This window comes from Eupeodes corollae, chromosome X (genome assembly GCF_945859685.1).
Source record: "Eupeodes corollae chromosome X, idEupCoro1.1, whole genome shotgun sequence".
Taxonomy (NCBI): Eukaryota; Metazoa; Arthropoda; class Insecta; order Diptera; family Syrphidae; genus Eupeodes; species Eupeodes corollae.
Genome location: NC_079150.1, coordinates 502,901 through 517,741, shown reverse-complemented (window position 1 = coordinate 517,741; position 14,841 = coordinate 502,901). Strand labels below are relative to the sequence as shown.

At 31.3% G+C, this 14,841-nt stretch overlaps 1 protein-coding gene across 3 annotated transcripts in view; it reads right to left on the bottom strand.

Annotated features, from left to right (window-relative positions):
• Window positions 1-14,841, bottom strand: part of LOC129953177 (uncharacterized) — a 61,072-nt gene that overhangs the window by 34,471 nt on the left and 11,760 nt on the right. For 2 of the 3 annotated variants that reach the window (XM_056066044.1, XM_056066045.1), the window contains one exon: window positions 12,361-12,438. The exons of the other annotated variant lie outside the window; for it this stretch is intronic. In XM_056066044.1, the coding sequence (XP_055922019.1) occupies window positions 12,361-12,438 (78 nt within the window). The remainder of the gene's footprint in view (window positions 1-12,360; window positions 12,439-14,841) is intronic. 3 annotated transcript variants of the gene reach the window in all.

Below are 14,841 nucleotides of genomic sequence, written 5' to 3'. Positions count from 1 at the left end.
TTTTTAAATTCAAATTTTCGATTTTTGACCAAACATTTTGCAGGGGACTACTGTTATTTTTAGCGACCAAATTTTGTCGACTTCTCTGCCATCGTTATGTGATGTTTGATTTAAATGTTGAGTTCGATTATTTTTACGAAAGCAATACTTGACATTGTCAAGGAACTGAAGAGAAGTCACCTAAAGACATTTGGACGAATCAGAACCCAAAATTGTCAATGCTTGAAGTTTTTGGATGTTAAGCCTTGGAAACTCTTCAGAAACCTTCTCAGAATCAAGGTAAGCCAAGGTCAAAATACTCCACTGTCAATTTTGCTTTCCTTGAATGTTGTGACACCTCCGTGACAAGCTTGAAGAAGAGATTTTTTTGTTGCAGCTTGAGGGATTTTCTGATCGAAAAGATATTTTATCTCGTTTTAATATTAGTGAACGCAATACAACGGTTGCACTAATTGATATTTATTAAAAAATATTTGCCAATATTTGGATTTTCTCAAAAATCAAAATGAAGGATGTATCATATCTACAGCTCGTTGGCGCTTTGTAATGGTATCAAGACCTGACATCTCTTTACCGGTCAATGTATTAAGTAGCTGCAATAACCTGGCTGAGCACATTAGAATGCTGCGAAGCTTTTCTTATGTTGCCTTAAGAGGCACTTGATAAGAGGATAAAATACGTAAATTCTCGAAAACAACTAAAAGGTTATTATGATTGGGCCAGTGATATACTGTGCAGATTATTGGGTACACAGAGACGGGATTGTGCTTAATATGAAGAACATTCATTTAGCTTGAAATCCCAGAGTGTATTAAGACCATCAGGGTTAAATAGGCCAAAACCTGAAGAAAAACTTACGATTTTCGTGTTTTTGTATGTAAAGTTCAGACCTTAAGGTTGAGAACTTGGAATACTAGACGAACGACAAAAGCACATAGAAAATTGTATCTACCAGATTTAAGAAAATTGCTCTATCTGTTCAGCGAAAAAATAGTGTAGTAGATGTAATTGTTTCTAATTTTCTCAAAAACTAAGATTAGATTTGGCTTTTTGGTGTTTAATTAATTATTGACAAGGTCATTGATTAATAATTAACAAAATTTTGTTTTAATAATGTATCTGTTATTTTTCACTTTGAGAGATTTAATATTAATGTATAGTTACTGGACTAAACAGTACTTGTCGAAACAATTTAGTAGATACTTTTATTTTCCTTTTCGGGAACTATTCATGGAATGAAGGAGTGCATAGAAGTCGATGTTATTAAAAATAAGGGGTAATAATTTAGTGCAAAATATAAAAAAATAAGTTTGGACCGCAAAGTGACTTTTAGAGCAATGAAGCCTGTACTGAAGACGGAGTTTAAAATAAAACAAAAAAAAATAAAAACAATCAAAGAAAAATGACTGCAATGGGCATCTTATAGTGTAACAGCCCTTAGGTTGTGATAAACCTAACCGAAAATAAAGACATGAATTCGAAGTTTAGGCAAATTTTATTACAAAAATCGATGTCTTCTTACATTTTACTGTCATGGCTTTAATGGTATAATAAATGGCTAAAATACACACAAAAACACTGGTGAAAATCAAGTTGATCGAAAATTTTGTTGATTGGTCTCTAGACACTAGCTAACCACAATAAATTATATAATCATCAGTGGCTCAATAATCAAAACCAACAAAAAGATCAAACTATTAATGAAAAAAACAAAGACATTGATCCCCTTATCAATAAAAATCTAAGTCCAAAACAAATTCATAGCAGTTTTATAAACCCCCAAAAACTAACAATTATGTTACAAACGTTGGCATACCATAGGAAAATCTAAGCATAAACAAGTCTTAGGATCAATTAGGGTTCGCCCAAACCCTTTTAAATAAGCGATTTCGCAAAAAAATGTTTAAGTTTTCTCATAAGAAAAAACATAAAAACATATAGCTAAATTGCCACAAGCTTATCATATCTTGAAACAAGATAAATAAAATATTTCAACGATATATAATTTGTGTTATTAGAACATTCATTAAGTTACAAGCGATTAAAATCAACAAACAGTAGTACCCATCGCGTAATGGTAAGTGTGTAGGACTGCCATGCCAGAGATCTTGGGTATAAAATCTGCCTGTGCAACGTTAAGTTTTTTTCACTGCTACTGCCTGTTGCAAGGAATTGAGAAAACCTCGAAGAGTTATTGCTATCATGAAAATTTGAAAAAAATCGAAACAAATGTTTGGCCAACATTTTTCGAACTCCACTGTATGTGCGTAACACTCGACGGTATGGAACCATTATTTTTGTGTGACTCCAAACTTTTTACGAAATGTGTAAATGTTGAATTTTATGTAGTAAGTACATAGTCACATGTGTCCATATGTGTGTATATTCTTTATATTAAAGCTAGGTATAGCTATATACCTATATAGATACAATATGTATATACATACATAAATATTTATATGCATTTATATATAAGAAGTGAATTTTGTTCAAATTATCAACAATGATTTAGCCTTCCCTTGCATCTAAAGGATATCAATGTGGGTGGGTGCCCACGAACCATTTCACTCAAGCAAACGTTCACATAACCTACAAATTTTAAGAAGAATATGTGCAATTTTTCTCCAATATATGTAAGTTTCACCAAGGTAAGGTATAAAGAAAAAAAGAAATGCAAAAAATAACCACAATGCACTTTTCATACAGAAAAATAAAAAATATAAATTGACTTAAAAAAAAAGAAGTATATTTCCCCCTACCAAAGAGCCAAACGAAGAAGGAGGAAAGCCCATACAACAAATTATTTTCTATTATTTATTTTTAAGTTTGCGATTTTTTCAAAATGTGCAAATATGTATGTGTATATTACGTACGCGCCTATATGTGCCCTGGTGCACTTATATTCATCCCACGCCCTTTTCTCCCTTCAAATAGACCTCGTCTTCAGCTTGACTAAGAAAAATAAATTTGCAAATGAAAAAAAGAAAAAACATTCGAGTAAGAAAAAATCTTGCAGATCTGAAAATAAAAGCATTGGTTGAGAACAGTTGCGGCTTCGTTGTTCGTTATATTTTTTTAGCTGATTTGTGGATTTTGTGTTAACTGCAGGATGGCTTCTTGGAGTTTTTTTTGTGTCGCTTTATCTCCACTCACAACAAAAAAAAAACAACAGGAATCAAATATAAGGTTTTAGAAGGCTCTTTGTGCACAAAATAAAGGTAACAGTGGACTATTTTCAATTATATTTTAACATGTTATCTCAAACTAGAAAATATTTTTGATAGGTTTTTACTAAAACCGTACAAAATGCTCAATTTTTTTTTTTTTATTTCAAAGCTGAATATTTTAATACTAACAACTACATACTGTGAATTTGATGTTTCGAAAAGTTAGAAAAGCTATTTAAGTAGTATTGTGGCGCTATGGTTAGTGCTTAGGACTATCATGAAAGAGGTCTTGGGCTTACTATCTGCCTGTGCTATTAAAGTTTATTCACGGGTTTTGCCTTTTTAGAGGAATTGACATATACTTCAAGAGTAATTCTTGTCATGAAAAGTGCTTTCTCAGATTAGCTTTTCGGCTTCGGCTTTAAATTATAGGTCCCCTGCATCCCTGAAATTATTATTCGCACACAGGACTAGTTGAGAGTTGTAAGTCACTAGGCCCTACTTTTCAATGCAAAATATTTTGCATACTCGGATATTAACTTATATCCATCTAAGAACTAAATGTTTGTAAAAATCTTCCTACTTAAAAGAGCATTGTGTAGAAAGTTAATATTTATTAAAAGACTTCATATCTGTAAATATTTTTAAAGAGGTACCATTCGTAAAACTATAATTTGTATTTCTGTTCCTGATCGATCTTTTAGAAAAACTATTTTTTTGGTAATTAGTATATGGCAAATAAAAACTAAAATTATAGATTTCACATCACTGTAACAAAAACTAGAAATCCTGCCGAACTATACCTCTTGTCGTTAGGGTCTAAGGAGGTTAGTTAATACAGCGGCCTTTTTGGGAAAAAAAATATTATACTTGATGAACATTTGCTTTATTTTCTGACATTTTAAAATGTCCAAGCGTTACACGAAAGCTAGTTTGATATATTCAAAATATAAGGGAGAAGAATCACCTTTAATTAAATAAAAAATGATAGATACCTATGTTATGCTAAATTTGTAGGATTTACTATAATTCTTTCTGGATGCTTGAATAAAATAAACAACTGTACATTTTTCCTATTTCTTTTCTTTAGGACACACAAATATTGTCACTATCCGTTACGGGAGGTTATACTGTATTTACTTTAATGTTTAATCAACTGACTCTGAGATTTAATAATTTCTTATTGCAAAATGTAACTGACCTCTCACATGCAAAAAAATATGTTGTATTACAATTATCAAGACGCCGCACCGCCGCACCGCGCCGTGGCAGCGGCTGCGGCCGCTATACCATGCCTTAATGTATATATTGTTCAACTTCAAACACACATCTTTAGAAAAATACATAGCATCAGAGAATAAAAGCCTCCACCTTCTTCAGAATAGCCTAAGTATCCAAAAAAAATCAACCTACAAAATCAGAAAGAAGAAATCGGGCAAGAAGGACAGGAAACTACAGGGAAGGCTGAAGGATGAAGAATGAACTCCAGGTCTTAAAAAATAATCCGACTGATACCTATTTACTGGTTTTTCGTCGTAATTTATTATCTCTGTTCGGTTTTTATTTTTGTTGTTGCTGATTTTTCTTCTTTGATGGTTGTGTGTGTTTATATCAACGTACAACGCAAGTCATTTTATTATTTTTCATTTTTTTATTTTTTTCTGTTTTTAATGTTGTTGCATCGTTTCTGTTTTTATTATTATTTTTTGCCACACTCTTTGTGGCGCATACACTGCGCTTCAGTTCACCAGAGTTGAATTTTCTATTTTTGGGCAAAGAGGCAAATGATCTCTTGACTTCATCGGAAGGAATTTCGTATTTTTTTTCTACGAGTAGTGTACTAACGTTTTATAAGACGCTTAAAAAAATCTAAAGGGACTTTTGTACCTGTCTACATACATACACATGTACATATGAACGCATTTTCAGTTCGTATTATTAAAAACATTGTGATCCTAAAATTATGTTTGCTTCATTTTTACAAAGGTTTAGTGTTGTTGTTATTGGGTACTTTTTTTATTTATTTATATCTTTATTAACACGTTAATAAATTATACAATGCTAATACTTAGCGAGCTTTAGCTACCGAGACTACTTACTTTACTAAATTAATATGTCACCAAAAATAAGTAAAACACAACTGTTGCATTTTTATATAAATAATGATAAGTTAAACTTCTGCTAAGTTAAACAAAATATTCAAGGTAAGACCTTTTATCGTAATGATTTGGGCCGCGATTGAAGAAAATGAAGCTAGGTATAATAAAAGTAAAGAACAAACCAAATAACAACATTAACACATGTTCTGCAACAAAAACATGAACAAAATATTTTGTATTTTGTAAACGCTTAATAATTGTATATATACCTATATGAATGCATTTTTGTTTTTGATATTGACGTAGCAGCTGATTTAAGAATTTAAAAAAATGCTTATTATTACACTCAAAAGTTTAACTGCGAAGGTTAACTTGAACAATATGTTTAAAAGAATTGTCTTGGTTTATTTTTGCGTATTGTAATCTGTTAAAATAAAACTCTCGAATAAATTATAAACGAATGATGACAAATGCAAAACATAAACAATCAAGCAAAAAGAGCCATATCTAAATATGTAGGTATTCAATAAATAAATGAGTATATAGGTTAGTCAGGTATCTATCAGAATATAGTTTAATTAGCAAAAACAAACAGAGTAGAAAATATTAAGTACCTATGTATATATGATTCTATATTATATTCATATGAAAGACGGACAAATTGAGAGGTTTGGAGGTAGGAATTATTGATCGCCGGCGCGACGTACGAAACAATGTCAACAAAAATATGAACGGAGATAAGGTTAAGTAAGCTCACTTTACACAGAAAGAGTTTTACAACAAAATCGTTACTTGGAAAACAAAATTTTGAAAATTATTCATTGCTTTTTATAATTGATCAATCATTGGTTGCACTGTCACTATCGCGAATCTCATTGTAAGCCGGGAAATTAAATTAATTTTCACTATCATTTTTATTATTTTGTGGTCATTGATTGTTGACATATTATGAGATGTTGTTATATGTCAAAGTGGGCTGCGCGAATGCGCACCCACTTGCATATTTGACTTTTAATTTAATTTAAATACGATAAGTTTTAATGATGATTTCAATAAATTAAGTTCAAGAGGATGGTTTAAAAACAATATAAAAATGAACAAACAATTAAACTCATCAAGAACTAACAAACGAATCGATCGCGCGCTCAAGCGATTGTATTTGCACGATCATCGCGCACTCCAGTGTTATCTGTGGGACGGGACAACATGGGTTGTTGCAGTTTGCCACAGTGCAGTGCAGTGCAGTGCAGCCGGCGCTTTGCATTAGTGCTGCTGCAGTTTCGCTGCCCGCTGTGTTGCACACATTGGTCTATGTTCGCACATACATGCATTCGAATCTGGATGACGTAGTCTGTGCGGTGGTGGTGTGGTTTGCTTTTACACAACCGGAGTAAAGATCACCACTACCATTTCTTACTTCCCCCTTTTGAAAATACCGACCGTGCAAACTGTCTGGAGTGAGAATTGATGGCGGCCTTTATTAGTACCTACCTAATTGCAATGTGATTATAAGCAAAGGATAAAAAATGCGGCGTTGGTGGAAGCGGCATAAGCAAAATACTGGGACCTACACTTTACTATGCGTTCAGAATTCTTAGCAGCGCAGCAGCGGCAAAGTTTTACTCGTTTCTGACATTCAAATTGTGGAATGATAAGTGTGTATATACCTAAGCACATAGAACATATAGGTTCATACCTAGATAGTGATTTTGTTTTGTTATCAAAGGAGGTGAGTTTCTGTCATCGCTTGCATCGGCGATGGTTATATAGGAAAAATCTGAGGTTGATATTTCTATTACTTGCTGAATTAGTTTTGAAAAGAGTAGATGGGTTAGGGTGTTTTAAATAAATAAATGTCTTCTATTTAATATGCACGACTAATGCCTTGAAATGTTTAGTCTCTTACACATTGGACTAGTTAAATAGGAAAATCGAAATTGAGATTTTAATTGAAACTCGCGAAAATGCTTATTATTGTATTTATCTTACCCTACATCAATCGCTGAAGATATCTAATTTCTTACACAAGATTCTTACGCGATTCAACTTAAAAAAGTGTTCTCTCTAAAGGCCCGTGGAAGATGAGTGCAAGAGGAAAGAATGTAAAGCACCACTAGATACATTTTCTTTTTCTTTTTTCTAGTCCTTGTTCTTTGATATTTCAGCACAATTACAACTGCTACATGGTTACTAATTTAGCCTAATTTCAATTTGTTTTCCAATCCCCAAGGAAATATGTGTATGCGAACACTTTTAAGGGTCCTTTAAATCATAATAAAATTTTAGCAATTCCTTTCGCGTTTTTGGATTAACTTTCCATTTAAAGGTATTTTTTTAAATAATAAACAGGCACTCAAGGGGTAGTACCCGTGGCATGATGGTTAGTGCGTTGCACTTTCTTAGGGCCGAAAGACATTTGTATTAAGTGTTATATTTTAACTTAGAGTGTCCGTATGGGACCAGTAAGTTAGTTGTAAGTCATGGATAATTGGGCTAGTTTTATGAATTTTTGTCTAAGGTAGTTTTAAGACGTAATGAATAAAAATTTATTTATTATTATTGCCCTAGGTCTTGGGTTCGATTCCTAACTATGCCATCTAAAGTTTTTTTGTTGACAAATCCTCCGAGAGTAATTCCTGTCATGAAAAGTGCTTTCTCAAATAAGCCGTTAGGGTTACTAGTGTAGGTCCCTTCCATCCCTGACAACATTAACCTCACACTCGAATGGTTGAGAATTGTAAGTCACAAGGCCCTAGTTCTCAGCGGACTGTTGCGCCACCTAATTTACTTATTTTAATCAAGGGTTTATTAGTACCCTTCATATGTTTATATTTAAATACAGTGCGAGAATCAAGAATCTGTATTCTTGACAGTACGCTTGAAATGGAGCTCAAGGGCAGACTGATGAGCATTCCTGGATGTGCGAGTATTACGGCTGAACCGTTTAAGGGGTGGAATGCAACTGGCTATTGTAACCTTTCCAATTTGTCGAATTGAATTTTTTGAATTTATTTTGTTTCAATAATTTTTGTATACATATGTACATAAAGTTCTACTTTGAGGTTGAAGATGAATATACTTCTATATGACATTTGACGCATATGTTATGTATGAAGCGATGGCAACAATATTTCCCGCAAAAAACACAGGTAGTTTTGGCTTATGTCTACCCTTTTGGCAAGGAAGTCTCTAGGAGTCTGTTCCCAATACCAGTTAAATTCTCCCCATAAGGCGAAGGGCAGCAAAACTAATTTTCGCTATTTTGTGTTGCCTCCATCAGCTCCTCTGCGAATGGGATGAGCTTATTGTTTTTTTTAATACATCGGCCAGCATTGTGTTTGACATGTGCAGGAATTAATAGAAACCATTTAACAGAAAATATCGTCACCGAAATTTTAAACTTATGGCATTTCATGTAAGTTTTGAAGTCAAACTAATTTTGGAAATATATTTCGAATCACCTAAAAGATTAATTTTCTATTAAAATTTTAACTTTATTTGTCTGATAAAAATTTCAAAATTATTCATATATAAGCATAGAAGTGAAAAAAAACTTATCGAAAACATTTTGGGGTAGAAATGGCACGATTGTACTGATTTTTAAGATGTAATTTTTGCATTGTTTTGGAAGTTCTTCAATGACAATTTGCTTTATTTCATAATGAAAAAGAAAAAAGTTTGAGTTTAAAAACTTACTTGATATACTCACATCAACATTATTACGAGTGTTAAATGAAAAATAATAAAATCAGACTTAAAAAATTAACTATTTAGTTACCAATATTTTTTAATGGTATCCTTTCATGCATGTCATGTATGTTTAATATTGCATGTATTTATAATATTGCAGAAAACTTTCAAAAAGGAAGAACGGTGTCTGCAGTAATTCATTTTATTTTAACAAGCGGGTTTTTGGTCAAGCGTTTAGACAAATATGTGTTTGCAGGTATCTTAAAAACGCTATAAGAAGTATAAGTATTCAGATTTGCATTACGAAACTTCTATTATAATCTGATTGTATGAAGATCTCTAAATTTTTGGCCCACTATCTTCAAGTCATTTGTTTAAGCCGGAGTCTGGATCTTTACTTTAGGTTTTTTAAGGTACTTTGGTTTAAGGTGAATTCAACAGGCAAGCATGATCAGTTATTTTAACAAATAGATATGATAGATATATTGTTTTCTCATAAAAGAAAACTATCTAAATCATTAAAAGAAAATGCATATCTGTGACATGATAAATTCACGCCCACATTCATTATCTACTGCAACGGATGTTTTTTTTTGTGCAACTATTTTTTGTCCAATGAGTTTGTTTACACTTTATTTTCTTATTATCATTATTTTTGTACTAAAACTTCCCTGCTTCTTATTGAATACACTCCTCAAGCAATGTAAGCTCCTTATAAAATATATTCTCTTTTAAACTTACATTTCTACTAATTAAAATAAATAAAAAAAACCTAAATTAATTTCTCATTTTAAATTGAATTTGTATAAAAAATATAGGTGCCCCTCTGTACATACTTTTGTATATAATCCCCTCATTCTGCGAAAAAAAAATAAAATAAAGTATCTCGTACTTGCATTGGTCGCCAGGCTATCCACCAATCTTTAGGATTGGACCCTTTTCTGGTCATGCGGAATATATATTCACTGCAAGAATTCTCTTTGGACACACAAATACTGATAGGTAAAGACATAAAATAGGAAAAAGACAGAACATTTTAGTTTTCCTTTTTATACATTTTTTCATGCTGTACTTGAAAACAATTTTAAATTTTATGGTAAATTTGTTTTTTTTTTTTAAAAAGCTTTCATTCTATCTCCAAAAAATATCCCTCTCTTGTCCTTGGCACTATCCTTTGAATACATTTTTCAACCATCCCTGGCGGACCAAATTATATTTTGTAGGTATATACATACATATCTATATTTAGTCAATCGTGTGATGTGATACATTATGCATTTATATATAAGTACAAAGTTGTCCCAGGTACAGAAATAGTTAGGATCAACACTTCAAAGAATGCTATTTATTGTATAGACGGTCTATGTAAAACCGTTACGTTTTTTTTTTAAGTTACCTTAGAGGGAAACTGATTAGATACTAAGATTATCTTAAGAGTTTTTAGTTATATGTACATCTGTAAATAGATACATTATTTTCTCTTAACTCTTATAAAATAACTCTAAATCCAACAAAGCACGAATTAGCGGAAGTCACAAGGCTAAAATTTGAAGGACAAAGTATTTAATTATATTTACATATGCCTGCCTACATTATACAAACAAATTTCGACCCCAATAAATTGGATCCTTTTTTCTGATAGAATATGGGTTTTTTCTCTTAGTTTGAAGAACTACTAAAAATACAAATAAAGCTATTCGGACAATTTCCTGGGTAGTTTCGCCCAAATTTTTGCATGTGTATTCTTATTAATAGCTTGATAGAGACTATTTTATTCGTTGACTAAATTTAGTTTGTCTTAACGTTATCTGCGTACTAAGTTTAAGGCGCCAGGTACGACTCACTGTTTTAAATTAATGTTTCCATTAAACATTTGAAATGAAACCAAATTCTTTATGCTGCTATAGTGCATTATTTTAACGGAGCTAAAGTTGTAATATTAAGTTGTTTAATTTTTTTCCGAATTTAAGAACTTACCATTTTTAAAATAAAAATTCTAATAATAATATCAATTATTTCATATAAAATTAATTTTGATTCTTTTTTTTTTGAAGGAAAGGATTTTAGGGATATATAATTGAATGAAAAGTAAGTGTTTCATGCACGAATAATTTGTTTGGTGTGGAATATGTACGAGTATGTATGTAGGTATATAAGAAAAACAAAAACAAAAAAATGCTGTTCGAAAAATTGAAGACAAAAAGATTATTTTATTTTATGCAGGTGTCTTTTGATTATCAAGTGAATGTTAATAAAATTTAGAAAAAAATTTATAGAAATAAGATTTAAAACAAAGAAATAATGGAAACGAAAGAAAAAAATACTTTTTTTCCTGAATACAGCTTTCTATCTGCCTTATTTTCGTTTTCTAATAGAATACGTTATTTTTAGTTTAAAATTAATACCTGCCAATTGTATGTTAATATGTAATTTATTATAGGCTAATTAAAAATAAACCAAAGGAAAATATTAAATTGAGTAAATTATTAGAAACAGCAAAATCCTTAATCCTTAATTTTCATCCTAAACTATCAAATGAATTCAGATAATTTTTCATAGCAAGCAACTTAAAAAATAAAACTTGATTTTATTTAATTGAATATTATCTCCATATTTTTAAATGTACTAATCATACTATTTCCAAAAAAAACTATGTACGAAAAGTACCTTCAAACACCTTTATTTGAATGTTCTAAGAAGTTATGCACCTCAATTTCAATTCATCTATTGGTTCACAAAAACTCGTTTAATCCTTATTATTGCATCTTTACTAACCTTGGCCTTAGTAGCATTAAAATATATTTTGTTTTGGAATATAAAGATATTGTCTACAATTTATTTAATGATATGTATTTTGAAATGCCTTTATTAATTCTTGTCGATTAACTAATAGGCTTGAATGGGATCAATTAATGCTTATTTAGAATAGGTAGAAAATTTTTAATGAAAGAAAAGTGTTCTCTATAAAGAGAAGATGAAGTTTAAGTGAGTAAGATTAAATTTAAGTTCTAAACAAAATTAAAAAACATTACATTAGTCTATGAAATTAATATTTATTTAAATTAAACAAAAAAATAACGGAGATGAATTAATTATTATCCTGAGTTGGCTAGCCACCTTGTATTATTTTCAAATCGCATTCTAACAAATTATGATCTATAATTATTTCTTTGCTCCCAAATGCAAAGTTAGAAGCCACAAAAACCAAACCTTTACTATTGGCCTATTGCGTGAATAAATTCCTGTCATAAAACCAAAAAAAAAAAAAAATTAAAATAACAATTCAACAACAAAAAAATATTAACTGGATTTTTGGAAGAAGGGGGGAGCAAGGATGTATTCTTTTCATATTTTGTCCTTAATGTGGAAGAGTACTATACACAACGGAAGAGATGCCAACTCACTCGTTGCAGGGTTGACCAGCATTCTTCTAAGGTGCGTTCACTTATTGCTGCTGCACTATTCGATCTGGATAACTGTAGCTATTCATATTTTGAATGCATTAATGATATTTTCACGTAGGTATCAATTTTTTATTTCACACATAAGTAGATATTCCATATTAGTTTTATTTGTTAATTTCCGGTTGAAAATGTTAGTGAAGAAAAGAACAAAATAATACATATTTCTCATTAGATTTTCTTTATTTTCAAATCTACAAATAAAAAAAATCTCACACAAATAATAATAATTATCGTCCTAACTTAGATAGCAAGGTATAATATGCATCTTTTAGAATGTACAAATGCAATTTAAGATAGTTAATCTATATGTAGGATTTTGTTTTGTATACTTGTACATTCAGTACCTAACTTAATTTTAAAACAAATCACACACCACTCTTTCAAACTGTTTGCATCGAGACTCAAGAAATTACGAATCCTGGAAAAAATTAGCCGTCGGCAAATGAAGCAAACAAAACAGATTAACTAAACATAAATAAACACAAAATCAAACAATAAAGGACAGTTTTTCAACGTATATTTTTTATTAAAAATGAAATAATTCAATAATATACATAAAATGGTGCAAGTACAGAAAATAAACAGCAAACTAAATCTATCCAGTTTAAATCAATTAGTTACATTTTCATCTTCATAGTCCAGTGTCATTTTTGGTAAGAAAAAAAAACAAAAGTAAAACAAACTTAGATTTAAAATAATAAAAACTTTTTATCCGTTTCGTTTTTTTTTAGTTTTGCAAATTATTTTGCTTCTTAATATCACCTTCAACTGTTTTTATTAAAAAAAGGACACTTTTCACACTTTTTAATTGGTTCACTCGCGAGTTTTTTTTAATTCCTCGAAGTCTTAAGATTTTTTTTTCAGTTTTTTTAACCCGAAAAGGAGAACCTGAACCGTCGACATCAATGTCACAAGTGATTCCCAACTGACACCGCCACCGACAAAAATACTATTAGAACAAGTTTAGTTAGGTATTCGTCTTGAGAATATATTAACGACAAGGCAAGCGCACGATAAAGAATAAGGAGATGACAACGACAGCGAAGAAGACTACAACGAAAACAACTATAAGAAATTATCTTTCAATAACAAAAAAATCTTAGCATATAAAGAATGTTTTCCTTTCGCGTACTGAGCGTGTTGTATTTTATATCAAATTCAAAAAAGGACTGCATGATACTAGAAAAAGTATGCCCTTTCTAAGATACAACAGAGAAAGAAAAAAATAGGTATACAAAAGTAAAAAGCGCTTGTATTTTTTTATTTACAATCTATGAATTATATACATACATTGAAGAACCAGGAAGAAGATACAACCACCATAAGCATAGAACGACGACGACAAAAAACACCACTTTACCACTTTCTTTATTTTCTATCGGAAATTCTAGTGAGGGCAGTGCCGGGAAAAGAGAAAAAATCCTTATACATCCCGGTAAAAAATTCAACACAAAATTTACCCTCGAAAGTCCCTTAGAGAAATCCCATCCCCTTTCGAAGTAGTGCGAACACCACTACAAATGCCGAGTTATGGTACCTATACTCTCCATTAAAACATTAGACTCTGTTCTTTATACCTATTCCACAATAATACCAGAGCCAACATCGTTGTTGCTGTCGATTTAGTCCGTGCTAACGTCACTATCTTCGTCGACTTCTTGAAAAATCGAATATCTGAGTTTCGTTTCAGTGCAACTGCTACCCTGAAAACAAGCCAAGTCAAAGGAATTGGGCAACACACCAACACTAAGAAAACAAACCCAAAACCACCCACATTTAAGGCACTTACCGAAGGCAATTCAAGCGAGTGTCAAGAAACATAGGGTGAGAAGAAACATATACTATTTACATGATTGAACCCCGGCAAAATTCAAGCCTTCTCGTCCAAAAGACGACAAAAACATGTACGAGTAACGTAAACGGATAGGAGAACTTTACGTCTGCTAGGGTATTACTTCTATAGAAAGTTTTTCTTCAGGACCTGCTTCCAATGACTTTGTTTTTTTTTGTTTTTGCTTTTATGTTTGCAGTGTACTTTTTTCATCTCATTTTTTTCATTCGTTGTTTCGCGCCTTAGTCCTTAACGGAACACCAAAATGTTCTTATTAGAATAAGCACACCAATACTTGTACGTCTCTCGTCCTTTTATGGAAAAATTCTCTCTCTCTTTTTCGTTTGTCCCGTTTACTTCTAAGACATTTATATTTTATAATTACATTTTATTCTGCTCACTTTTATTTTTGAGCGAAAAAATTTCCCCTCTGTGTTTTATTTTTTATGCATCCCATTTTTATATAGAGTTTTCTTTCTACCCCGTCACTACCTGTGTCACTTTTGAGACCGTAGGTACTTGATATGTAGTTAAAGGGATTAGGAAAAAAATAGTTACACCTAGATTTTTATGTGTGCATTATTTTTGTG